Consider the following 26,356-nt stretch of genomic DNA (forward strand, 5'->3'; position numbering starts at 1 on the left):
CGTTTTTTGGGACTTCGCTTGTTCTATGGTGGTGAAGGAAGTCTGGCGCAAGAGGTAATGTTCAGTAACATCTGCATCTTAGTGAATTTGCGTAGTTACGTACATTAGCCAGAGCGCAAATTCGCCAGGCATTGGGGAACGAAGTACCACTAGAGTCTCTCCTTTGCTAGTGAACGTACAAGTAAATACTTCAGCAGCACTCCGATTATGGTGAAAAAATTGGAACTTTATTCGTGCCTCAAGCTAAGCGACGTTTCGAGCCCTTCCAGCCCTTTATCAAGCAGACAGGGTCACAGACGGCACCCGACGCTGCAAAGAGCGGTGAGAGAGTGTGTGTAGCACTACTTTGTGTCCTTTGCTAGTGAAGTTACACCAGCGAACGTTAGTAAATCGAAGTACCGAAATGACGTCACGCTGGCGAATCTTCACCCTTTAGTATATTTGACATAAAGTGTAATTTTGTAGTAGGTAAAGCCAGATGTGTGGTAAATGAAGTCAGAGAAATAAACTGACACTGTACACAGAAATTGTAGATTATAATACATAATGTACCCCTTACTTAACTTTATAAAGATATTAGTAGTCCCCTCGGAGTGACTGTGACCTTGTGCTTTTATATGGTCACTTAACTTCTCAGTGACAAATAATATCTTTATAAATTACAGTAGGGATTACATTATTCACTATATAATGACTTTTGTAGTCAGATCTTTTAACAGTTCATTTCTTTCCCCCTGCTGGAGTGATGTGTGAGTTAATATCATCCAACTCTGCAAGACAAACTGCACCACTCAGCGGCTGCTTCTCACTTTGCTGGGGGACTGTCCATGGAGAGTTTAATCCATCCATCAAATACAACCCAGTTTTATTTAAAGGCCTTCTAGCAAAGATATACCGGTAGGAGTGCTGCTGTCCTCTACCTAAAATTGTGTATATTATCAGCCCAAACATCGTGGATATATTTAATTAAGGCAAACTTTTTTGGGTTAAAATAAAAAAACTCATATAACCCAACCCCGGGAATAGCTTGATCCTGAAAATATTTCATCTAAAATCTGTAGATATAGAAGTCAATTGGCAGAGGTCCCTTGAACTATTGGGTTAATAGCCTTCATGATGGTTGGGTTTTTTTCAGTGTGTTTAGCTCAAAAACTATCAATTTGAATGTTTTTTGTTTTTTTGCTGAGAACTCTTATCAGTTCGAGTTTTTGGGTTGTTAACACCAAACTCACTGAATCAAATTTTTCATTTTTTCTTAAATTTGGAAACAATCAAGGTTTTAAAATTCAACCTTTGATAAATAACCCCCCTAATATCCACATAATTAGAAGCAATGGGATAATTTCAAACAGCTTTATGGTGTACAGGGAATAGAGAGCCCAACCCTATTGTACACATGTGAAGGGGTCAGGTGATGATACTGGAAGTCCTTTACTTTCCACTCAGGTCTTACACAACGCACAGAAGAAATCCAGTAACACAGAAGTAGGTGAAAGCAAGTGATCTGATTTGCAGTTTATGTAGCCCTTGTACATACCAATAATGTACTTTGGTATGCTACTGGATTTCTTCTACATATCAAGTATTAAAGACTGTGAAACGTGACATCATTAAACACCATTTATACAAATTATTAGGGATTCAGCCGAATCCTTCTGCCCGGCCGAACCAAATTAGCTTATGCAAATTAGGAGTGGGGAGGGCAATCGCATGACTTTTTTTCACAAAACAAGGAAGTAGAAAAACAGTTTCCCCTTCCCACCCCTAATTTGTATAGGATTCGGAATCCTTATTTACAGTAGAGGGAAAACTGTTTTCAAATGCCACCTACTAGAGTCCTGCGCGGGTCCATTTTTTTGGAACCCGTAGCCGCAACCCGGACCCGCATTCTTACCCGCTTGGACCCGCAACCCACCAAGAATCAGGAAATGCTGTTGTTGTAAACCAGAAGTGACATCATCGCAAGTAGGCGTGATGAGAAAAAAAGGGAGTTAAACAGGAGGTGCTATCATTGTAAACCGGAAGCGACATCATCGGAAGTAGACGTTACCCGCAACCCCCAGGGTGTCGCAGGTTTTTGCGGGTACCCGACCCGCTGCAGGACTCTACCACCTACTGTACATGATATTCTGTGTTCTGACATCAGAACCTTTTCAGAGGTGCAGATTGAAATGAATCTCCTAGAAAAATTTATATCAAAAAATTTTAGGGATAACAAATCACCTTGGTGTTCTGTCCTTGGTAATAAATGCTCACAAATAGGGATGAGCAAAATATTTTGCTGAGAAAAAACAACCATAGGCTATAAAGGATAGTAAAAAATATCTTGTGAAAACACGCCCATTGACTTCAAGGCGTTTGATGACTTTTTCTATATCACAAATACAGCATGCAGTCCTACTGGCTTCTGTATTAAGGATCCTATTACAGTAAGGGGGTTATTTATCAAAGGTTGAGTTGTTTTTTCAAAAAGTTTTCAAGGGTATTTTTTCAAGCCAAAACTAAAATTTTAGAGTAAAAAAAAAAAAAAAAACACACTACAATTTTTCGAGGAGCTGGAAACTTGAATCCGAAAAATAAACCATCTAAAGCCTGTTGACGTCACGTAGGAGTCGATGGAATAAGACGCTGGAACCATTTGAAGATAGCCTGCATGATGTAGCCTGCATGATGTTCTTTTTTTTCGAGTTCACTCAAGTGAGAGTTTTTTTTTTTTCATTGAAAACTATCAATTCCAATTTTTCACCCCGACTACACGGATTCGAGTTTTTTACATTCAAGCTTTTTCTAGAGACCATTCCAGTTTTAAGAAAAAAACCTCACAAAGCTCTAAAATACCTTTGATAAATAACCCCCCAAGTGTGGCGGGGACACTTTTATCCACTATATATTTACCTGTACAGGTATAGAATGCGTTATCCAGAAACTCACTTTACGGGAAGGTCGTCTCCCATAGACTGAATTTTAATGAAATATGTTTTAAAACATTTCCTTTTTTCTGTGTAATAATAAAACAGGACATTGTACTTGACCCAAAGGAATTAATCCTTATTGGAAGCAAAATCAGCCAATTAGGTTTAATTAATATTTACATGATTTCTAACGAGATACAAATTACAGAAAGACCCCCATATCCTGAGAATCCTGGATAAACCTTATGCCTTTGCACTGCAGGACCAGGGATGATCCCAAAGGAAATGAAGAGGCTGCAATCTTGTATAACTCTTAGACACTTTATTAAAAAATGAAAATGTAATTGATTTTACAAATGAGTTATAAACTACAATATTTGTTTTCTCTGTACAAAAAGGGGGGGGGGAAATGAAACTTGCCTTTAAAATGGTTTCCAACATTATTACATCAATTCATTAAAACAAAACATTATAAAACAGCTTTTATTTAAAGGTGTATTTGTTATTGCCAGTGTGTTAATAAAGGTCGAGGCACTGTTATAATGTTCCCAGAGATAGTAAATCTGCATTACGCCCCCCCTTCCCCACCCAAGCCTTGTGTCAAGCAGAGGTGTCACTAACTCCACCCGCATCTCCCCCCGACATGGAGAAACGCTACAGACTCACACATGGGGTAACATGCTCTTGTCTACTTACAAAAATGACGACAAAGAAAAAAAAAACAAAAAAAAATTCTGCTTTACCAACCACCACATGTATATATTGCTGGTATGTACCCGCCCTTTATACTGGAAATAATCTTCTCCATTTAAAGAAACAGACTGATCCCCATTGAAGAACTGCAACTTACAAAGCAGACAGCAAATGATTTCAATAGTATAAACAATGTAAAGTCGACGACACTGCCTGTGGACCGTGGAAAGCTCGAAAAATCGAAATTCCCATGTATAAATACCAAATTATCCGCCTTAACGGTAGGATGACAGTTTGCATTTATCACAATAAACAGAAAGAAAGAGGTTGTCAATTCATATAGAATTAGGAGAAGGAAACTAAATGCATGGAACGATTGCACTGGTGTTTCAGCACTATGCTAGGAGTACAGGGAGTTGCTTCTGCTCCCATAAATAAACTGCAATCCTCAGCCAGCAAACCCAGCACAGAGAATGACATGGAAGGTTATGTGTGAAAGGAAGATGCTTTATTGGATGTGAACATATTCAGCTAGAAATGAAAAGGCCCTGATAGGCTAGAGATGAGTTAATTCAGTTAAATGCAGCAGGTTATTTGGCGCAATTTATTTGTATAAACTCAGAGAGCACCTTGAAGCTAATGGGACGTACTATTGAACAATCCTGCTGTATGGTTGCACCAATCAAAACCTTGCCATGACAACCCTCAAAACCACTCCCTCAACTCAACCACTATTCAATCAAACCAGGGCTGGAGGTTACCCAAGACCCAGCCATAACACAACGCTACCCTTTATGCCAGCTGAAATCTTTGGCAGGGAATTAGTTGTAGAACAGCAAACCCTCAGATGAAGTATCATATTACTTGTAAAGCAATGGCAGGTGAAGCTATTGATGCCTACGTGGTAATCCTGCATAGACCACCATAAAAAACTACTGTGACGTATGTGCATGTCCCCTAAGGTCAGGGGTCGTTTCTAGCACCCATCCTTGAGCTAGAAATCGCATGGGTGCTAACATTACCCTTATTGGAACAGTAACACCAAAAAATGCAAGTGTTTTAATAGAATGACAATATAATGTAGTGCTGTGTAGTCATTCAAACACAGGGAACACAGTAGATAACAGATAAGTTGTGAACAATCCCATTGTAAGACTACAGAGCTTAACTGTTTTCTGCTGTGTATCCTGTGCTTTTTCTCCTTTTTCAGCTTTCAATGGCTGCCCCCATGGCTACTAGTGATGTGTGGGCCGACCAGATACCCACGCGTCAGGCCGACCTCAGACGCTCCTTTCCGGGTCGCAAATGCCGGTTTCCGTGTTGAGTTTTTATAGACGTTGACCTCTCACCCCTCCCCTTTTGTTTCATCATCGGCAGGTCGGGTCTATAGAAGTCGGGCTTGGGAAAAGTCCGACCCGCACACACTAATGGCTACACAGTAGCTTGTTTATATAACACACACCAGTTTTACCAGTGTAGGGCAACAGTACATTATATTTGCATTACTTTAAAACACTACAATATTTTGGTGTTACTATTCCTTTAAGGCTGTGGCAGCTCTTCCCAGCAGCAAAACTGTAGCTTCCTTATGAAGAGCAGCTGATGGTGACCTGAGCCGTTGTCTGCTGCAACTGCCTGCTCCCTTCTCCTTTACTCTCCATCCCTTACAAAAAGATTCCCAGTACTATAAAGAGAATGACTTCTTCCTTCCTAATCCATGGTAAAACACAACAATCTGAGACCAAGTCAAACAAAAAAAAAAAAAAAAAAAGGAGAAAAAAAAATGTATTTACAGGCTCTGTATTAATAGAATAATCTAGACGTTGAATCGAGTTCTCTACGATTACTTTACCTTGTACAACAAAAGTCCCACTTCAATAGCCAAAGCGGAGACAAGAAGAAAACAGGATATACATCATCCTAAATTATAACTGGAAAAACAAGTTCATTACCATTATGTTGCATAGCATTTTCCATTTCCAATTTCATTGTGTTGCCTTAGCAACGCTTACGTTCTAACGTTCTAAGTTAAAAAGAAAAAAAAAAGAAAGTTTAAGATGTTTATGTCTGTTTAAGCAATGGCTTTTCCTAAATAAAGGTTTCATTACATTTTATAATCCTTATTATTAAAGGCACAGTGTTTCATTAGCATAATAGCAGGACAATCTGGAACTGACACAATCAGATTCTTATTTTTTTTTTTCCTTTGGCCAAGACAACCCATCGTTCTTGATGATCAGAAAGAGCTAACAATCAATGTATAAAACCCTATATCCACCGCCAAGGCAACAGGCTTCAGATTTCATATCAGCCAAGCAATAAGTCATTTATAACAGTTACACCCCCCCATTGCTTATTCATATCCAGAATGCAAAACACCCCCTCTCCCCAACGGTTATGATATGGGTGGGTAGCAAAACTGTATAAAAATACATTTCACTTAATGGCTTATGTATAGGCTATGCAATAATATATAAAAATAGGTAGCAGGGAAGTCCCACCGATTGCGGTTTTCAAAATAAAATATATATATATTATTTACAGTAGCAATTTGTATAAAAGGTCCCTCTCCAATGCCAGTGTGGGAGAACAAAAAAAATGCTAACACCGGACTATGCTACGGATTTAATTAGTTGATTAACAAAAAAGCTGGAAGAAAAGAGGTTACATTAGTTAATGTGCTTTGAGTCTATATATTTAAGCACGTCTGGAAGCAATGGATGCGATCGATACTCTGAGAAGTGGCCCCTGTATCTATGGAGCACTATAGATTAACTGGTAGTTATGTTTAGTATCTTAAATTGCAAGACAAAAAAAAAAAATAGAGAAAAAGGGGTGTCAGTACTTTCGACATTCCTACCAAAGCTAGATTCTGGGCGGTCTATCCTAGATATGGTTTCTGATCTTTAAGGTAACGATGGGGGGGGGGGCAGACAAAGACGCAGAATGAATATATACCAGTATTGCTGCAGGTTTGTCAATGTTAAAGCATACCGTAAGAAACCCTATCCTTTCTTGTTCAACCGGAACGAACATCGAAGATACAACTATAATGCAAATTACATAGAAAACGTTTCCAATCGCTTTTAGAAACTGCAAGAGTCGAAAAAGTTTATTAACTTAGAAAACACGAAGGCTACGCAGTGACCAAAGCGACTTTTGGTCTAAGCATTTGTTATATATAGATATATGAATATAAAGATTTTTTGGCATTTGTATTTCATCTGAACCTAGTTTTATAGTTATAGTATCTCTGTTTAACGAAAACAAAACGTATTGCATTGATAAATCGGTTTACCAAGGCATGATGGCTATGGGTGGTACCTTAAGTCTTTGCTTGTAAAATGCAGAAAATAGAAATATTAATATTATATATATATTTATATTAAAAAATAAATGAGTTCTGAGAAATGTGCGCCTTCTTCACACCAACATAAAGACTGTGGTACAGAGGCAGGATATTAACCATTACAAGGGCAACCGGACAATCCGTGAGGCCCACGAAGGGGGCAAATAAGAAACTTTTGCCCAGAGCTGGCATAAGCATACATCTGGAAATATCCTGGTGAAATATACAATGCAGGTATTTTTTCTGAGGAGGACAAGGAGGTCTCTCCCAGTAACTACATGTATGAATAATCAGTGCTGTTAAAGAAGGGATACAATATGACAGGAAAAAAAAGCTCCATCAAGAGTAATGTGAACTGGCACACCCTTGCATTACTGGACAGGAGAGCAGTTTAACCCCCTCTTTTTGGACCCAATGTCATTACATTACTATAGAGCCTAACCTCCCACCCATTCCAACACACTTATTTATTGTCAACAAATAGTCCTTCCAAAACACTGGATTTTAGAAGCCATTGCCACTAATATTGATTGACTGAAGATCCGCCACTTGCATGACGTTTATACCGCTGCTCGCCAGCCGGGCAATGCCCTCTGGAGATATTGCTTCCATGGCAACCATGTTTGTTGTGATGAGGGTCTGGGGGGTTGGAGTTGAAGCAGCGCTGCCATCAGAGCCCGCTCCAGTGTCCAGGTTTACGGTTGTCATGGCGATGGGGCCACCCGGGCCCTTCTTATTCTGATGCGTCTTTATGTGCTTGGACAAATGGTCACTCCTCATGAAGCGTTTTGGGCACTCGGGGCAAATAAACTTTTTCTCACCTGTTTCATAAAGGAGAAGAAGATGGTTTTGCATCAATGTGTTACTGCAAATAATGTCATACAATAAAAAGAAGGAAACTATAGAGCACAAACAATAACAAGAGTATAGTGGCTTATATGCTAACAGATCCGTGCCTTCATTTAGGAGATGCCACAGGTTTTATTGTGACAGCCACTAAAAAGACACAGTGATCTGAACACATTTATTACGGATTGGTCCAACTGATTTCATCCTGATAAGAACAATTGATCGAAATATACAAGTAGTTCCAATAACACATGGAAGCAAATAAAAATATGCTAAAATGTAATTAGAAAACCGCAGAGAAGCATATTGATGAATGAACAAATCAGCTGAGCTTTGTGAAACCCCAACACTGTGAAGGAGGAATACAGGCCTATCTGCCCCAGTGCTCATCCTATGGTTTGGAGTCTGAAGTAAGGAGTATTCCCGGCCTAGTATGAATGATTGATCTGGCTCTCTGTGGCCTGGGAAAGATGTAAGGCAACAGGTGGGCCAATATCCCATTGATGGATTTAATCAAAATAAAAGTCTGAAGAATAGTTTTAGGGAATTAGTCCCTTGACTCTTCCTGGGGATATGTCCATTTCTTTGGCTTGGGTTTGTAAGGTTAAGCATGCCTTATGTGACAGTATCTAAAAAGCATATTATATTTAGCCTTAAAATTTTAACTATATGTCCTTGACATTATCACATCAGCCAGGTGCTTTGTCATGCGTCTGGGGGCCTACAACCAGCGCCGATTCTGGGACTGCTGCCGCCTGAGGCAGCAGCCCAGATGCCGCCCCCCTCCTCTCCTGCTCCGCGCTTAAAATTTAGCGTCGGAGCGGGTTTCAGGGGGCAGTATCGCTAGTGCATTGAGCGCAATAGCGCTCTTTGCACTAGCGGAGCCAAATTTCCGGGTTAAAACCCGGAAGTTCGGCTCTTAAAGTTACAAGAGGCGGCTTTTTGCCGCCCCATGGAACTGGCTGCTCGCTGCTGCCTGAGGCAAGGCTTTCACCTTGCCTCATGGCAGAAGCGGCCCTGCCTACAACTGATGTGAGGTTAAGAAGTTTCTGGTTATGCTTTAAAGGAGAAGGAAAGGTTAAAACTAAGTAAGCCTTATCAGAAAGGTCCATCTAAATATACCAGTAAACCCCCAAAGTAATGTTGCTCTGAGTCCCTTGTCAAAAGAAACACTGCATTTCTTTCCTTCTATTGTGTACTCATGGGCTTCTGTATCAGACTTCCTGCCTTCAGCTTAAACCTCATTGCCCTGGGCAAGAGCATGCTCAGTTTGCTCCTCTTCCCCTCCCCCTCCCTTCTCTACTGTAATCTGAGCCCAGAGCAGGGAGAGACTCAGGCAGGAAGTGATGTCACACCACATTAATACTGCAGCTCCTATTCTAAACAAACAGAGAGTTTCTAGAGCTTTTTACTCAGGTATGGTAAAACATTCTACAGAATAAATATAGCATTCTAGCTTGCACTATTGCAGCTAATCTATTGGCAATAAAATGCCTCCGTAGCTTTCCTTCTCCTTTAAGGGTCAGGGCACACGGGCAGATTCAGGGAGATTTGTCGCCCTTCTTCGGGGCGACAATATTCCCGCCGGCTAGAATGAAAAATCACCAGCGGGAAGGCACTCGCGGCACTTCGTTTTCCGAAGTTTCCTTGTAAGGCAACTTTGGGTGACTTAAGAAAACGAAGCGACGTGAGTGCCATCCTGCTGGCAATTTTTCATTCTAGCCGGCGGAAAGATTGTTGACCCGAAGAAGAGGAGATTTGTCGCCGGGCGACTAATCTCCAAGAATCTGCCCTTACCCTAGGGGTGAAAGCAAGAAATAACTACCCCCACTGAGAAAAAGTTAGGTAATAGCTTTTTCATGAGTTAGGTTTTCTGTATAGATTAAGGGTCTCAATCAAACCTATTATATCTGCCCCTAGTATCATAGCTGCAAAGCTACAGTCTGCATATATTGGTTATATAGAGGGTCCATATAATACCACAGGGACCATGAATACCAAATATAAGGTAGTTAATAATGATTATAAGCTTATCCGCATTGGGATTGCTTTGGGGGCTTGGTGGATTAGCTATAACATTTATACCTAAAACCAGAACAAGTTTGTTCCTTACAGGGCCTATGCCTTAATAATTTCCTCAAGCACAAGAAGTCTTTTATAGACAAAAGCATGGCTGCGGCATGTATTCGCCTGTGTCTCCAATCGTAGCAAACCTTTACATGAAGAAGTGGAAAAGAAAGCCCTGAATACCTTCAAGGGACCAGCACAAAGTCATTGGTTCAGATATGTGGACGACAACTGGGTCAAGATTAAAGCACACAAACCCAGATTTCACTCCACACAAACTCAGTGGACAAAAACATCAAGTTCACTAGGGAAGATATGAAAAATGGCAAACTGACATTTTTTTCAATGGTTATTAAAGAGGGGGAAACCTGGATATTGAAGTATACAGAAAACCCACTCTCAACAATCAGTATTTGCTGTTTGATTACCATCACCATCTGGAACATAAACTGGCGGTTTTAAGAACCCAACACCATCGTGCTGAAACTCTGGCAATTAGTGCAGAAGCGAAAGAGAAAGAAAAACATCTGAAAGGACCTCTGAAAACGTGTGGATACCCAGACTGGGACTTTATAAAAAAAAAAAAAGTCAAGCAAAACGACCAAACAAATAAATAGAGGGAAGGAGAATAGCAGGCAAAGCAACATAGTCATCCCATATGTGACAGAGAATTATTAAGAACATCACACCAGAAGTTGGAACACCCTAAAGACCCAACACCAAAACACGAAGCGTAATGTGGTCTATGCCGTCCAGTGTAGTGAAGAGTGCTCTGATCTATATATTGGGGAGACAAAACAACCGATTTTTAAGAGAATGGCCCAACATAGAAGGGCTAACCCCTCAGGACAAGACTCTGCAGTCTCAAGGAAAATGGACACTCCTTTGAGGACAGTAATGTGCGTATTTTGGATTGAGAGGACTGATGGTTTGAAAGACGTATGAAAGATGCCATTTATGCCAAAGTGGAAAAACCATCCCTGAACAGAGGAGGGGCCTGTGACACCGCTAGTCATCAACATACAATGCCGTTTTTACATTTTTACCCCAGCTGCTTCACAACAATTCACACTTCCAGTATTGAAAGATAAACACCTGCCTCAATAAGAATCATGGTACCATTGTGATTGGATCACACATCTGTGAGTTTCAGCCAACACCTTACTGAATTTTAATAGAACCATTGTGATTAGATGTCCGGTACTTTACTACCCTCAAGGGTTTAAATGCCGGGGAATTCCCTACCAATTGAGTTGAATTGAAGAAGCCACTCAGATGACTGGTGAAACATTTTCAAGAAAAACTCTTAAAATGTCCAGTTGCCTTTGACTTAATTCTACTAGAAACATATAAATGGATAAATGAGAATTTTCATAGACAACATTTATGAAGTGTAATCGTTTTGAAAGGTGCAAGCACCCCAGGACTTTACAGAATTCCAGATCTCTGTTTTAGCTTCAATTGACTGAACTAGGGGAGACAAATTTAGATCCTCAATTTCGGTTAGGTCTTTATTTGGTTTTGTCTTTTTATGTATTGCTCCCTTAAGGGACAAGAACAGTTAAACTAAAGAAGTAGCTAGAAATGTTGTACATTATGTTTTTGGCTTCTGTACCAGCCCAAGGCAACGAACGACCTTTAGCAGTAAAGAACTGTCTCCAAAGATGCCCCAGTAGCTCCCCATCTTCTTTTTTAACGATTCACTGCACATGCTCTTTGCTGCTGCCACTTACTGAGCTTATGGACCCACTCACAATATACAGTACACATAGAATAGAAGGGTCACAATATAAGGCTGATTAGTAAAAATAGCGTTATGGTAAATGAAAGGGTTTCACGCAGAAGATAGCTGCAAAATATAAGGCTGATTAGTAATTAATACAGATAATTACTACATGGCAGCACAGACACCAGTGCAACTAGCATAGGAATTTAATAACCAGCCCTGTAGCATCAGCTTATATTTCAGGCCAACCTAATTTTCACCTTGATAATTTCCTACGACCCCTAAATTTAGCTTCTCACCAGCTGCTCAGAGGCCACCTGAGCATGCGAGTGTCACAGACACTTTCCAAGATGGTGACCCCGTGACAAGTTTGAAGTCCTAGATCATTGCTGCTATTGACAAGATGAAACATTAGGCTGGTGCAATAAGTTCAGTATATAAAACATGGCAGTTTTAGTCATATTCATTCTTAGGGTTTAGTTCTTTACGTTTTTAAATATAAACCCCCCACTTTGTACATTTAGCTGAAACATTAAGCTGTGTGATTAGTGATTCATTCTGCTTTTACAAAAAATAAAAATGAATAATAATAGCAGCCAAAACACAACAGTAATGTATCGGGTAACAAAACCGGAGCATCGATATACACAAAGACAAAAATAATAGATTGAAATGTAATACAGTACATGATACTTGTACATGTGTATGTGGACCTACCAGTATGGGTGCGCTTATGTCTCTGAAGTTCATCGCTTCGTGTGAAACGTTTACCACAAAACACCCAAGTACAGACAAAGGGGCGTTCTCCTGTGTGCCACCGCAAGTGTGCACGTAAGTGAGAGGTCTTCCCATACACTTTTCCACACCCTGGAATGTGGCAGATGTGCTGCTTCTTTTTCCCTGGATCCCCCGAACCCCTAAAAAAATTAAAGATGTATTCCAGTTACAAGTTAAAATTTAACACATGAAAAGCCAAAGTATATTTATTAAATTTTCAAAAACACAATGGTCCTAATTTACTGATGTGGGAACAACTTTGCAGCAAGCAGTAACCATAACCAATCACACTTGTGCTTTTGTTACACTATCTAGCGATCTAAATAAATTGCTTACAGTGTTGTGCAATAATCCATAGCAAATTTGCAGCAGTAAGGAAAATATGTGTTGGTCCCCAGCAGAGCCAATGCTTGATAACTGGGGCAGAGATGATTTACAGAACATTCCTCAGGGAAAACCCAAAGGGCCAGGAATCTTAAAAACAGAAGTCTAACCCTTATATGTAGTAAAAGGCACCAAGTTTGCCCAGGAGCAGCAACCTATAGGAACCGATAAGATACTTGGTTTTAAACAGGTGACCAGTACAGGTGACCTGTACACTAGCAATCTTTGAGAAAATGTAATAAAAGGTGCAAAGACTCATCCACAAACTAACAATTCACTCCATGGTCTTCCTTGCATTGTCAGCAAAATGGCCATCATGCTAGTCATGCAATGCTTGGTCTCTCTGCAGTGTCAATCCCCTTTTCTTCAATTATACATTGATTTCTAAACTCTATAAAGTGGCCTGAAACGTTCAGCTGAATATTGGCATTTTCTATTAAATACATTTTTAGGAATCCACTTTAGTGCATTGTGCCCCCTGGGGTCATCCATGACTTGAAATGAAAGTAATAAAATTATAATGCAATGTAGCCCTGAACTGGTAAAAATTAAGTTTGCTTCAGGACTAGTATAGTTTATATAAAAAAGCTGATGTGTAGCCATGTTGGCTGAAATAGGAGAAAAGGCACAGGACACTCAGCAGATACCAGATAAGCTGTGTAGTATACAATGGGATTCTTCAAAACGTATCCGTTATCAATCGTGTATCCTGTGCTTGAATGGCTGCCCCCATGGATACACAGCAGCTTGTTTCTAAAAACTATAGTAGAGTTTCTGATACAAACCCACCAGTTTTACCAGTGCAGGGCAATAGTAATAATAATTAATTATATATAGAACTTTTTTTTGGGTGTTACTATTCCTTTAAGATGCCAGAATGATTATTGTATAATAAGCAATGCAGGATTAGTCCCTTGAGTACCAAGAAGGCACCTGTAGCCAGTTTTATCAATAAGATGCCCTGTAACCTGCAAGTATGGGCTGCGGATGATGGGACAAGGCAGTGCAGATGCTTACATGAATATCTTTACTTTTATTGTACAATTAAAGAGCAACCATAATTTTTTAGTCATATCTTTCAAATATTTTATTCCCGAAAAACAAATAGCCATATCTGTAACTGAAGTCTGACGAAGGTGGACGCACCTTTGGTTTCAATGGGCAATTATATAGAACATATAAGCTCTCTACTAAATTCAGGCATTGGTCTTACACACCTTCCCTCGCCCTCTTTGCAGTATGGACAGGTGCAGGCCTCTCTACGCATTCTGCGTCCAGGTTGTGGCTGTGGATCTGGACTTGTTTCACCCTCTTCCATAGCCGAATGATCATCGTGGAGCCCATCAGCACCTGTTGCATGAATGCTCAGATGGCCACTGGCATCCCCTGTAGTAATAAAAAGATAGATATTAGATACACATACTGCATTTCAAACCATGCTGTCCCTATTACTGGACTGAACCTTGATCAAAAGTGGTTACATAGTATGAAGGAACTGTGGGGCTGCATAAAAGTATACTCTAACAGCTTGGTCTGAGAGACCACTGATTTTGCCATTAAAGCTCTATCTTTTAATGGAATTGTTCAGTGTAAAAATAAAAACTGGGTAAATAGATAGGCTGTGCAAAAAAAACTTGTTTCTAATGTAATTAGTTAGCCAAAAATGTAATGTATAAAGACTAAAGGGATTGCCAACTATCTAACATAACACTACTTCCTGCTTAGCAGCTCTCTTGGTTTCCACTGATTGGTTATGAAGAAGTAACCAACCAGTGACTTGAGGGGTGGGGGCACATGGGCCATAAATGTTGCTTTTAAATCTGAGCTGAATGCGAAGGATCAATTGGAAACTCACTGAGCAGTTATGTCCCACCTGGCACCCCATCAATTTGCTGACTAACTCAGAGTTAGAGAGTAGTGTTCTGTTATGTTAGACATCCAGTCACTCCAGCCTTTATACATTAAAGTGGTATTGACACTTTCCTATAAAAATCATAGGAACTTGTCAGTATCAAGTAGTTGCTGCACCCACAATGGTTCCCATGAAAGCTGCCTCAGCCCCGTGAACCTTTGCACTGACCCGCTGACTCAGCTAACTGATCTGTCTTGCTTCCGTGACGCTGAGCTAGGGGTTGAGCGATCCTTCCATAGGCTGAAATTCTGTTTTCATTCGTAAATAGCCTATGGAAGGGTCATGCCGCCCCCAGCCCAGCGTCACTAAAAATGCAAGAAAATCTTGTAGCAGTGTTGGAGGGGAGGGTCGAATCAATGGAGGTTCGCGGGGCTGGGAGCGGCTTTCAGGGGAACTAGTGCGGGTGCAGCAACTACTTGATACTGACACGTTCCTATGATTTTTATAGGAACGGGTCAGTATCGCTTTAAATTTTTGCCTAACTATATTAGAAACATTTTTTATTTTGCACAGCCTATTTAATCAGTTTTTAATTATTACAGTGAACGGTTTCTTTAAACAGATACATTAGCAGTCCTAAGTTTAATGGATATATAAAAATACAGTTCCCATTGATTTAGATGTCTTTTAAATGTCCTTAATCATACTTCTATCCCCTTGTCTTTCTGAATTATCTATCCATTATCTGGATAGAATTATCTATCCAAACAGATACTGGCATAGATGCTTCTGTAATGAGGTATAGTGTCAGGAGGGACTTATATACCCTATGGTATCTGCTGTTTTTAACAAGACATTCAGATTTAGCATGGCTATATTATTTATTATATTTGGGCTGTCTCAGTATGGGGGACGGTCTTTAAAACCAAATGGTGCTATGATTGTGCATTTATTGATTTATGCTCTTTGACAAAATATTACTTTACACTTAAAGGCCATTCCATAGATCCTGTAGGTTCAGCTTTATTTTACAAATAAAAACAACTTCGAAATTAAAACTAGTAAATGTTGGCAAGATCGTATTTATTTCTCTCTAATTTGGGTCTTTCAGTATTCTCGTTATATGGACAGTAGGATGCTTAGCATGGCCTTATCTAACATGTGCTGTATTTTCTGCTGTAATAAACGGTTTAAAATTCATTGGCCAGCAGCTGTGCTCCTTCCTACAAAGGTTCTTCAGTAAGCAACCTTCATTAGCTATAATGCTGCTTTTAGTTGCTGGGCCTTTAGACAAGTTGCTACAACCCTGCAAGCTTTAGGTGCATTGTCAATAATGGAAAATGCATATGAAAAGTGCACGGTGCGTATGGCAAGTTCAGTTGCTACCAGCCAATAAAATGTGACGAGGAGTCAATGGACAAGTGTCATCGCAAGAGCCTACAGGGTCCAAAAACATACAAATTGTTACATAACATAGAGAAGACTTACCAGCTGCATTGGTTATTGTTAGAGGTACTCCTTGAAGCTGGTGCACTTGAATACCGGAGGCTCCCAATGCTCCAAGATTAATGGTCTGCAGGCCAGACATGGATGACAGCTGAGCAGCGTTGACAGTTACTGTACCAGCAGGCATTGATGTGAGAGTATTAGTATTGCCAGACTGCCCAAAAGAAACCCCCTGCATTGGAGCAAGAGTGATGGTCTGAGCTTGTGGATTCTGAACTTGCAGATTCTGCAACTGGATGGTCTGCCAGGTAACTTGGCCATTTGGACCTACAGTAGGTGTACGGATAATAATTGGACCAGTGTTTGGCAAGGTCTGAATTTGAAGATTCTGTAGGGCATCTTGGGATATGGACTGTGTACTAAAGGTTTGACCGGACAGCTGAGCTGCCTGCAGAGCCTGGATTGTCTGCCCACTTTGGACTATTTGAGGCTGTATGAGAATTTGCTGCTGTTGCTGGTCACCGTCTTTCTGCTGTACCTGCTGAAGGTTTCCATTTCCTTGTTGCACAGAGTCAGTAAATAAGCTTAGCTGCCCTGTAGATCTCTGAGACACCTGGACATTGGTGCCCGGTGTGCTGCCTCCACTGCTACAGTTCATAAGGTAATTACTTGGGGTGGTACTAGTGGAGAAGGTATTGGCATTGGTAAAGAACATGCCAGTGTTAGCCTGGGAAGTAGCCAACTGGGATGAGCTGATAGCCACCCCTGAAGTAACTGGCTGAGATATGTTTTCCTGAGTTCCACTAATAGTCACTGACTGAGATGTTGGAGTGAGGGAAGCCGCACTTACGGGAAGCAGAGTAATGTTACCATTAAGAGCAACAGGGACATTGGTTAAGTACTGAGTCTGCCCTGAGAGGACATTGTTGGTTAGACCCATACCCTGAATAGGGACTGCCTGCTGTAATAAGTTTGGCATAGTAAGTATGTTCCCTGTACCAGTGCGATTAGTGGTGATAATCTGCTGGTTAGTAGCTGGGATGATCTGCAACTGGCCTGAAGCATCTTGCTGGACATTGGTAAACTGGAGCTGTTGCCCGTCAACAGTCTGGAATTGTGGTATGACTTGGTACTGAATGTTGGGCATCACACTCTGCAAACTGGTCAAAACCTGCTGATTTTGCACACTGGGTGCAGCTACCACAAACTGCCCAGGGGCTATTGGGCGGTTTTTAGAAGAAGCATCTCCGCCAGCTTGATCCTTGGAAGCACCTGTAGAAATAATCTGCCAGCCATTTGCTGTCTGGGCAATTTGAGCAGTACTCAGATCCAATTCTGTAGCACCCTGTTGCTGGTTGTTACCATTTCCATTCTCGGGGGGCTCAATTCTGCTACAGGTGGCAGCCAACAAGGCCAAAGGAGATGGCTGAGAATCCTGTAAACAAAAGGGCTTTTTAAATACACATAATGCATTATAAATGTATGCCAAATGTTCTAAAACGATTTACAATATAACAAACTGGCAATTCTTTGGGAAATTGCAAGAGCAGAAATGGTAATTGGTGATTATACAGGAATTCGATTCCCCAACCCCTGTGTGTTCAATGTATATGCCCATTTATTGCACAGTGCTGCAAAACATGTTGGTGCTTAACTAAAGAAGTACGGCAGAAATGTTGTACATTATCTCTTGGGTTTCTGTACCAGACAAAGGCAACCACAACTCTTTAGCAGTTAAGCTCAGCGCCTCCAAAGATAACCATTGTAGCTCCCCATCTTCTTTTCTGCTGATGCAGTGCACATGCTCTGTGCTGCCGTCACTTACTGAGTTTAGGGACTGACGCACAAGATACTGAATACCGGTATATGTCAAAAAATTGTCACAATATAAGGCTGATTAATAAGTAATTCAGATTATTGGTAGACGGGACCTTAGAAACCAACACAATTAGCATCAGAATTTAATAATCAGCCCTGTAGCATCAGCTTATATGACCAACCTTATTTTCTGTTTGATGATTTGCAACAACCCCTAAGCTTAGCTTCTTTACAGCTGCCTATAGAACAAGGAGCATGTGCATGTTGCAGACAAGATGGGAGACTCATGCCACAACTTTGTAGGCCTGAATCTTTACTACTATAGAGATGCTGACCCTTTACGCTGATTCAACAAGTGCAGTATATAAAATATTGCATTTCTAGCCATATTAACTTTTAAGGTTTAGTTCTCCTTTAATTCCCGAGCCTAAGGCTAATGTCAGATCTGGTGCCATGTACTTTAATAGCAACTGAATGTCACCGCACACATGGTGCAAAATTTTGGCAAGACAACAGTCAAGGGTACATTTTGGGGGCCAGTTTAGCCCATTGTGTGCAGTAACAGGCAGATATCATTAAAGTCAATGGAACAAATCATGAGAATTGGTGGCGTTTGTTGGACCACGTAGAGAACATTGTCTCACATTAGCCTAAAGCTAACAGCGCATATGATAAGATTCTGACAAAAGCTTTTGACTGTTTGGAGACTAAGTAAATACTTTAGCTTCTGGCATATGGCAAAGTCTGCTCTGCAGTACAAAATTCTTTAATAATGCAGGTTACACAGATGCCAGCTAATGGCTAAATTGCATGCTTTATTGTGAAGACAAGCAGAGATTAGCATGAATGTATATTGCTAGGCCAGTCAGGTGCTTTAAACAGCTACTATCAGGGACATAAATGCCCTACAGCCGTCAACATGGATTGTCTGGGTGAGCAGGCTAGATGTCTAGAGACTGAATTCAGAGATTTTTTTTGACCTGGCCGATCAATTTCCTGACAGATGTTGGCCGAAAAATCGTAAGATGTACGATCGTTCGAATCCCACTAACCGCACGATAATTTCGAAGGATTGGTCGGGCTTCCCTAAAATCGGTCGTTCGGCAAGAAGAATCGTCACGTCTATGGGGAGCTTTAGGGCTCTTACTCACGAGCGGTTGTAGCTGCGCTTCCCCTGTGTTCAGCCGCAGGGGAGCGCAGGAATAGATGCATTACATTTTTTCCAATGGGGCTGTACTCACACAGGCGCGTGTAGCACATGCTGCATTTTTCCTGCGTTCGGCGCTACAGGCGCCTGTGTGAGTACAGCCCTAAATGTAGGGAGAAAATGCTCGGGACCTGGGGTTTTCTGGATAACGGATCTCTCTGTAATTTGGATCTTCATACCTTATGTCTACTTGTAAATCTTGTAAACATTTAATAGAGCCAATAGACTGGTTTTGCTTCTAATAAGGATTGTTTTGCAATCCTTTTATAGCATGCCCCTGCTTTAATAGTTGCATTTTCATATCCTCAGTAGCTTAGAGCAGCCCATGGTTGTGGAGTGGCAACCCAAAGTTTGGGGTAACTGAGATTTTCTTAAAGGAAAACTATACCCTCAAACAATGTTGGTCTCTATAAAAAGATATTGCATGAAACCGCTCATATGTAAAACCCTGCTTCATGTAAATGAACCATTTTCATAATAATATACTTTTCTAGTAGTATGTGCGATTGGGTTATCATAAATAGAAAAATTACCATTTTAAAAAATAAGGGCCGTCCCCATGGATACTACGATTCACTGTGCACACAAACATACCAAACAAACTATACTTCTTAGGTCACATGAGCCAATTAACAGACAGAGTTGTGTCTTTTGCTTCCACACTTCTTCCTGTTACAGTTAGAGTTGTAGTATTTCTGGTCAGGTGATCTCTGAGGCAGCACACAGACCATCACGAAATGGTGGCTCAAGGCAAGAGATGTAAAAGGGCAATATTTACTTAAATTTACATTCCAGTTTGGTAAGATTCTTTAATATGCTATAAACTCTTGCTTAAGTATTTATTTTGGGGTTATAGTTTTCCTTTAAGCTCTGCAATTTTCAGCTGGTGATAACTCCGAATGACTAATGTCACCTAATGAGCTAATTCGGGTCAAGAACTTTGCAGAAACAGTGTTTATCGTCGGACAACTGGAAGGAGTCCAAATTCTTGCCAATGCCATAACTATTTTCAGTGTTCCTATATTTTATAGTTGACAAAAATGTAACTGTGCATTAACATTGTAAGTATGTTTAATCCTATGATTCCTACAGTAGCTATTTTATATCACACATCCTCCATATTCGGGGAGTGCTTTCTGCCCTGTAGTATTTCACAAACCGTGATCTGTACTCAGCTGACTGGCAGGTGTATCCGCCTATCGGTTACAGCTCACAGCCTGTGCAAGAGACAAAGCCGCACCCCTGACTCCGTACAAAGCAGGAAGCTCTCTACGCACTCAGTATCAGACCTGTGTGTGGCCTAAAACATCTTTTTAAAGCCAACGGCAAGAGTATTTTAATATATCAGGAATTATATGCTGCCCTTAGTTTAGAAGCACTAGTATCACTGTATGAATGTAGGTTAGAAATTGTTGGGCAGGGAAGATATCTGGATGTCATACACAGATAAAATAAGCAAATAACAAGGTAATAAATGTTGTGGGTAATGAGATACAGAAGCACAGTAGAGAAACAGACTAACTAGAGAAGGCAGGCCAAAGGATGAAGGGAAAAGGGCTGTTCATCATATACATGGCTGCTCTCAATGGGAATAAATACAATAGCATGTATGACTATGTACTAGTGGTGCGTGGATAGAGAAATTCTTGACCCATCCCCTCCCAGACCATCGCTCCGCCTCTATTTATAGATCCCTTGCCTGCCCCGCAGTGATGCCACAAAAGGCCCGGGAGCGAGTCTATAAATTTAGGGGCCGGAAGCCAGCAATGCTAGGTTGGGGTGGTGAGAGTAAGAGAAGAGCTCAACCCGGATCTGCTTTGAAGTGTTTGTGCAGGAGCCAGCCTGAACCTGGGCTGTGTACTACACCCTAGGGTAATTCAACTGTTATAATGGGGTGCTACCAACATAAATACCCAGTCTAGCTAAGCCAGCTTTCCCCAGGGTGTGTGGGTTAAGAGAGTATTCTTGAAGAAAGCAGTTGTGTGTTAGTGGGAAAAGAAAGAAGTCCTGGCTATGCTGCAAGAGGGTCATTGCCCAGGCATGTCAATGTACATGTATTTCCAAAGGGAGTTCAAGCAGCGTTATTTATTTCACAAGGATTTTCAATAATGGAAAGCATGACGTCGTGTTTTTAAAATATTACACCATTATGTGCAGGTATGGAATCTACTAACCGGAATCACTGGAACCTGGGTTTTTTTTGGATAAGGAATCTTTCAACGTTTGGACCACCACACCTAGGGGCAAATTCACTAAGCGCCGAACGCTAGCGTTAATTCGCTAGCGTTGGGCATTTTCGTTACTTCGCAAATTCACTAACGAACGCTGGCGTAGATTTGCTAGTGTTACTTCGCACCCTTACGCCTGGCGAATTTTCGCTATGGACGTAACTACTCAAATTCACTAACGCGCGCAGTGTACTGAACGCTACCTTTTACGCTAGACTTCCTTCGCCACCTCAGACCAGGCGAAGCGCAATAGAGTAGATAGGGATTGCTTCAAAAAAAGTCAAATTTTTTTCTAAGTCCCAAAAAACGCTGGTGTGTTTTCTACATTATGGGTGATAGGCTGAAAAAGATCGAAAAAATTTTTGGGGCTCCCCTCCTTCCCCTGACTCATGGCAACTTACCTATACAGTGGGCACATGTGTAGTGCAAAATAAAATTTTTATTTGATGTTTTGAAGGTTTTCTAGCCATTTGTAGTGCTGATACGTATTCCTCCATTGAAATTTGAATTTGGCGCCGTATGCAAATTAGCCTTCGCTAGCGCAACTTCGCTTCACTTAGCGAATCAACGCTAGCGCAACTTCGGATTTTAGTGAATTTGCGGAGCGCTGGCGAAACTACGCCTGCCGAAGTGTGGCGAAGTTGCGCATGGCGCAACTACGAATGTTAGTGAATTTGCCCCCAAGGGTTTCCACCTTTTTTGGAAAAAAATAACGGCCTTCCTGTATATTTAGATTTTTTCCCTATTTCCAGGTGGCAACCCTAACCACACCAAAAGTCTACTAGAAATCATTTAAAATATGGCATAACCCCAATAAGATTGCTTTGCCACCAATATGGATTTATGCAGCTTAGTTAGGATCAATCACAAGGTACTGTTTTATTATTACACCAAAAAAGGAAATCCGTTATTAAAATTAAGATGATCTGCTTAAAAAAAGTCTATAAGAGATGGCCTTACTGTAATTTGGAGCTTTCTGGACAACGGGATTTTAGTTTAGGGATACCATAGCTGTAGCACTTCATCTAGCAAAGCCAGTGGTTGAAAGTAGGGATAATATCCAACAACATAAGATAGGGGGCGACATCTTCTACGATGACCTAAGACAGGGCCCAGCTGTAGATAAAAACCTATAAATTCGAAACATGCACAGCTTCTTACTTAAAACATTTATTCGTGCATTTTAACCACAGCAAAAATTCATGTTCATAAATTCAAAAACATACCACAGTGCAGTGTCTCCCCTGATCTGCCTACCTTGTGTTAGCCACTCCTTCCTGACGCGTTTCACACTAATGGGCGCTTTATCAGAAGACGTCAGGAGGGAGTGGCTAACACAAGGTAGGCAGGCGGGGGGGCACTGCACTATAGTGTATTTTTGAATGTATTAACATGAATTTTTGCTGTGGTTAAAATGTACTAATATATGTTTTAAGTAAGAAGCTGTGCATGTTTCGAATTTATCTGTAATATTTTGAAGTGGACCCGTGCACAATTCTTACTATAAAGATAGCATATGCCCCCAATTAATTGACCCATTAATTAAAAAGTAGACATAAACCTGCCTAGGTGAGTGTTGGTAAAAAGATAATTCTACCCACAATGGGTGTGTGCGTGCTGTAAGTGATATAATGATATTGCACAATCGCAAAAACGACATTCTAAGATGTTAATAGAGATTCAGGGGAATTCTCTTTTCAGCCTTCAATACATTCTGAGCAGCTTTAACACTAACTGCCAATTCTGCTTGGCGCAATTATCTGCTTTGCACAGTTTAGAACCCCCCAGCCAAAGCAGCTGAATTCAAATGAAAATGAAGCTGCCAATGAGATGTGAGACTGAATGTGGATTTCACCCTTCCATTGCCGTGTTCTAGGTCCCACTTGCAGTAAAGCAAGAGCACAAAGAGTGCCAGCATGTAAACAAACCAGCATGTCAAGGAGACACGGAGAACAGGAGGGACAGGGCTGGGGGGAAGGGTTTCTGGGGCCTGCCCCAAGTGGGCAGTCAGGAACAGGGGGGTGGGGGGTTTGCCAGCCAAAGGGTGTGAGGACAGCAGCGATTCTCACACAGAAAAAAAGCCTCAGCTCCCCTCCCCCCCTGCTCGTACATGGAGCCAAGGCAAGAGGGCTGGATAGTTCCTGGGCATGGTCCCTGCCTATCTGTGTATAATGTAATATGGGTGGGTTCTTCCTACCTGCCCCTTCTGGATGAATCCACCTCCTCCGGTCCGGTTTTCGGACTTTATCGTAGGCATGTCATCAGACATGTGCTCCTGATCTGCTGTCAGCGGTGGGACACAAGCACAGAGAGAGGAGAGAGAGTGAGTGCAGGCAGAGAGTAAACATGGACATATACAAGCTTACAACATGGCCGCTCCTACTTCCCTGAGAAACACTGCACAAACCCCTCAGCGCACAGCTGCTATGTACACCCCGCAAACACCACCACTGCCAGTTCAGCCTTAGGGCTGCTGCTTTTAAACAGACCGCTGAACTACAACTCCCACAATCCCCTTTTCAGCACTCTAGTGGGATATACAAATACAACCAGAGGTTTCACCTTTTATAAACTCAAATAAAATAGACTTCTCCTGACAATCAGCTTGTCTTAAGGCTGCGGTGCTGATAAACTACAACTCCCAGCGTCCCCCATTAGAGCACTAAGATGATCTTAAAGCAAAATATTATAAATAAATGGTGAACTACAACTCCCAGCGTCCCCGCTCAGCAGAGCAAGTCATTATCTACCGGATGAAAGTCCCTCCCAACCACAGGATTTGAGTGTAACTGCCCGAGCCAAGGGCGGAGAATGGTTTCAGTGGTAGGGGAACTACAAATCTCTCACATGCGTCGACTGGCTAAGGATTGTGGGAGTATTTGGCCACCTGAGGGGGATGTCCCCAGTCTGAGAGCAGAAATGCTCAAGAGAAACGAGTTGGGAGGCTACAGAGGAACAACAGACGGAGGGCCGCAGGGATCAAAAGCCCTAGTGTTATAGGCAAAACATTTTAGGGTCACGTATTGCACTTTCCCTGTGACACTAAAGGTACCAGCTACTATGCAAGGAGGGCGGGGGGCAATTTTACAATTCTACCCCACCCACCGAGGGGGCAGAAAAACAGGGCGGGAGAGGAGGACAGCAGGGAGGGGTTCTGCCGCCACCATCACCTCCCCAGATATAGGGAAAAGTAAAAAGGGGGCGAGGAAGGAGAGAGAACGAAATAGCGAGGGCGGATATCACTTTATTTCTACACCCCCACCTCCTCCTCCGGTGGTACCGGCCACTCACTACATTCCACCGCAAGTCGTGGCGCGCGCCGAAAACCCCACAAAGTAACCAGGGGGAACTACGTTGAGAGCGCGAGGGGCCGCCGTACCAACTTTCATAACCCGTGTTAATCCCGGCCCTATGCCCAGTTTCCTTCTTACCGCTCATGTTGTTTCGGGGGCCGTAGGTACTTCACACAAACCTCGGCTGATTATGGCAACCTAACCTGGTGCCGCGCGGCGGAGACGGTGAGTAGGCGTGGCTACGGGCGGAGATCGACAGACCGCCTAACCACTCCCGCTGAGGGGCGGCTCCTCCCGCCCAATGGGGTGGCGCGGCGGGCGCGGTTAATTGGAGACTGACAGAGAAGGCTGACCAATTAGAGGTGGAGTGACCCCGCCCAGCCACGGAGGTGGTGTGTGTGATGGGGGAGGGAAATGAAAGAATGTGGCGGGGGTGGTGGCCCTCTATGCTGCGCCCTACCCAAGGTTTAGAGTGACACTGGAAAGAGCCAATCACAGTAGTAAGAGATCTAAGGCGTTTCCGTAAGGGACAAATCAGACGAGATAAGCACGCAATTGAAGGGCTGTGTTAAAATGAGAAGGGAAATTAGAGTTTGACTGGTCGTTGTGGGTTTTAGGCGCCATTTCCTGGAATTGCTTCATGACGCTCTATAATTTTTGTTTAAATTGACTGTAGGAATCGCTATTAGACCGACATTCTTAATCCTGCGTAGGCCCACGTGCAAACAGGAAGCAAAATGGCAGCTTTCGGATTTTAAAGCGTCGTGGAATACTTGAATTTTCTCCCAAAAAACAGTCTTCTCTCTATTATTTTAGTTACACTCGTAAATGTACAGTTGTGATATTTATATGATCATAACTTATTGTATAGGTTTTATGCTCTCATTAGGGTTTTTTTTGGGGAATAAGGGATCTTTTTGTCGTTTGGATCACCATACCTAGGGTTGCCAGCCTTCCTATATATTTAGATTTTTCCCTATTAATAACGTTGGGATCAAGCATCGTTTTTACCAGTCAGGCCTGTAAGATACTGGCCTGGTGGCAACCCTAGCTCCCATAAATCTCCGGTATTTTTTCCCAGAAAAGGTGGCAACCCTACTCACAGCTAGGGTTGCCACCTTTTCTGGAACAAAAATACCGGCCTTACTGTATATTTAACTTTTTCCCCTTTTAATAACATTGGGATCAAGCATAGTTTTTACCAGCCAGACCAACCCTAGTTGCCACCTTTTCTGGGAAAAAATACCGGCCTTCCTATCTATCTGTTTTCCCTATTAATAACATTGGGATCAGCCATCGTTTTTACCGGCCAGGACAGTAACATATCGGGCAGATGGCAACAATACTGAAGGCCCAGTGATATAATAATGTCCTTGTGGATAAAGGTACATGATAGTTGATTGGTAACATGATTAGGAGCCTGCAAGAACTCCAAATATTGCTGTTGCCCAGTATGTGCTAATAAAGACATTTTAAATGGAATGCTGCCACATATGCATTGAATTAAATAAACATACCATATGGAAGATTGGAAAGGGGGGTGGTTATGCGCCCAATGCCCATTGATACATTACACAAAGAAGCAAGTGTCACCTTATACTTCACCTTTAGTGTCACCTTAAAAATTATCCACTTAAGGTTATTAGTTATGTATCTCTGTTGTTTCCTTCAGCATTTTACAAAATATGGGGGTTCAAACTCAAGACAACAATTTGTCCATCAAGGATGCAGCATCCTTGCAGCAGGATCTTGACA

The 26,356-nt window shown here is 41.7% G+C and overlaps 1 protein-coding gene across 3 annotated transcripts; it reads right to left on the minus strand.

The window, feature by feature from the left end:
* Positions 1-3,219: 3,219 nt before the first annotated feature.
* On the minus strand, positions 3,220-24,904 carry sp1.L (Sp1 transcription factor L homeolog). 3 transcript variants are annotated; one of them, XM_041582588.1, is made up of 6 exons: positions 24,740-24,904; positions 23,506-23,591; positions 16,098-17,490; positions 13,975-14,143; positions 12,314-12,513; positions 3,220-7,775 (listed from the first exon to the last, which is right to left on the minus strand). In XM_041582588.1, the coding sequence occupies exons 1-6, from the start codon at positions 24,744-24,746 to the stop codon at positions 7,459-7,461; spliced, it is 2,172 nt and encodes a 723-aa protein (XP_041438522.1). In that variant the 5' UTR covers positions 24,747-24,904; the 3' UTR covers positions 3,220-7,458. The 3 variants fall into 3 exon arrangements, with proteins under 3 accessions (XP_041438522.1, XP_018100472.1, XP_041438523.1); XM_018244983.2 differs by having other exon boundaries at positions 23,506-23,588; positions 24,740-24,903; XM_041582589.1 differs by lacking the exon at positions 24,740-24,904 and adding an exon at positions 24,571-24,693 and having other exon boundaries at positions 23,506-23,588.
* Between the last annotated feature and the right edge of the window lie 1,452 nt (positions 24,905-26,356).

This window comes from Xenopus laevis, chromosome 2L (assembly GCF_017654675.1).
Source record: "Xenopus laevis strain J_2021 chromosome 2L, Xenopus_laevis_v10.1, whole genome shotgun sequence".
Taxonomy (NCBI): Eukaryota; Metazoa; Chordata; class Amphibia; order Anura; family Pipidae; genus Xenopus; species Xenopus laevis.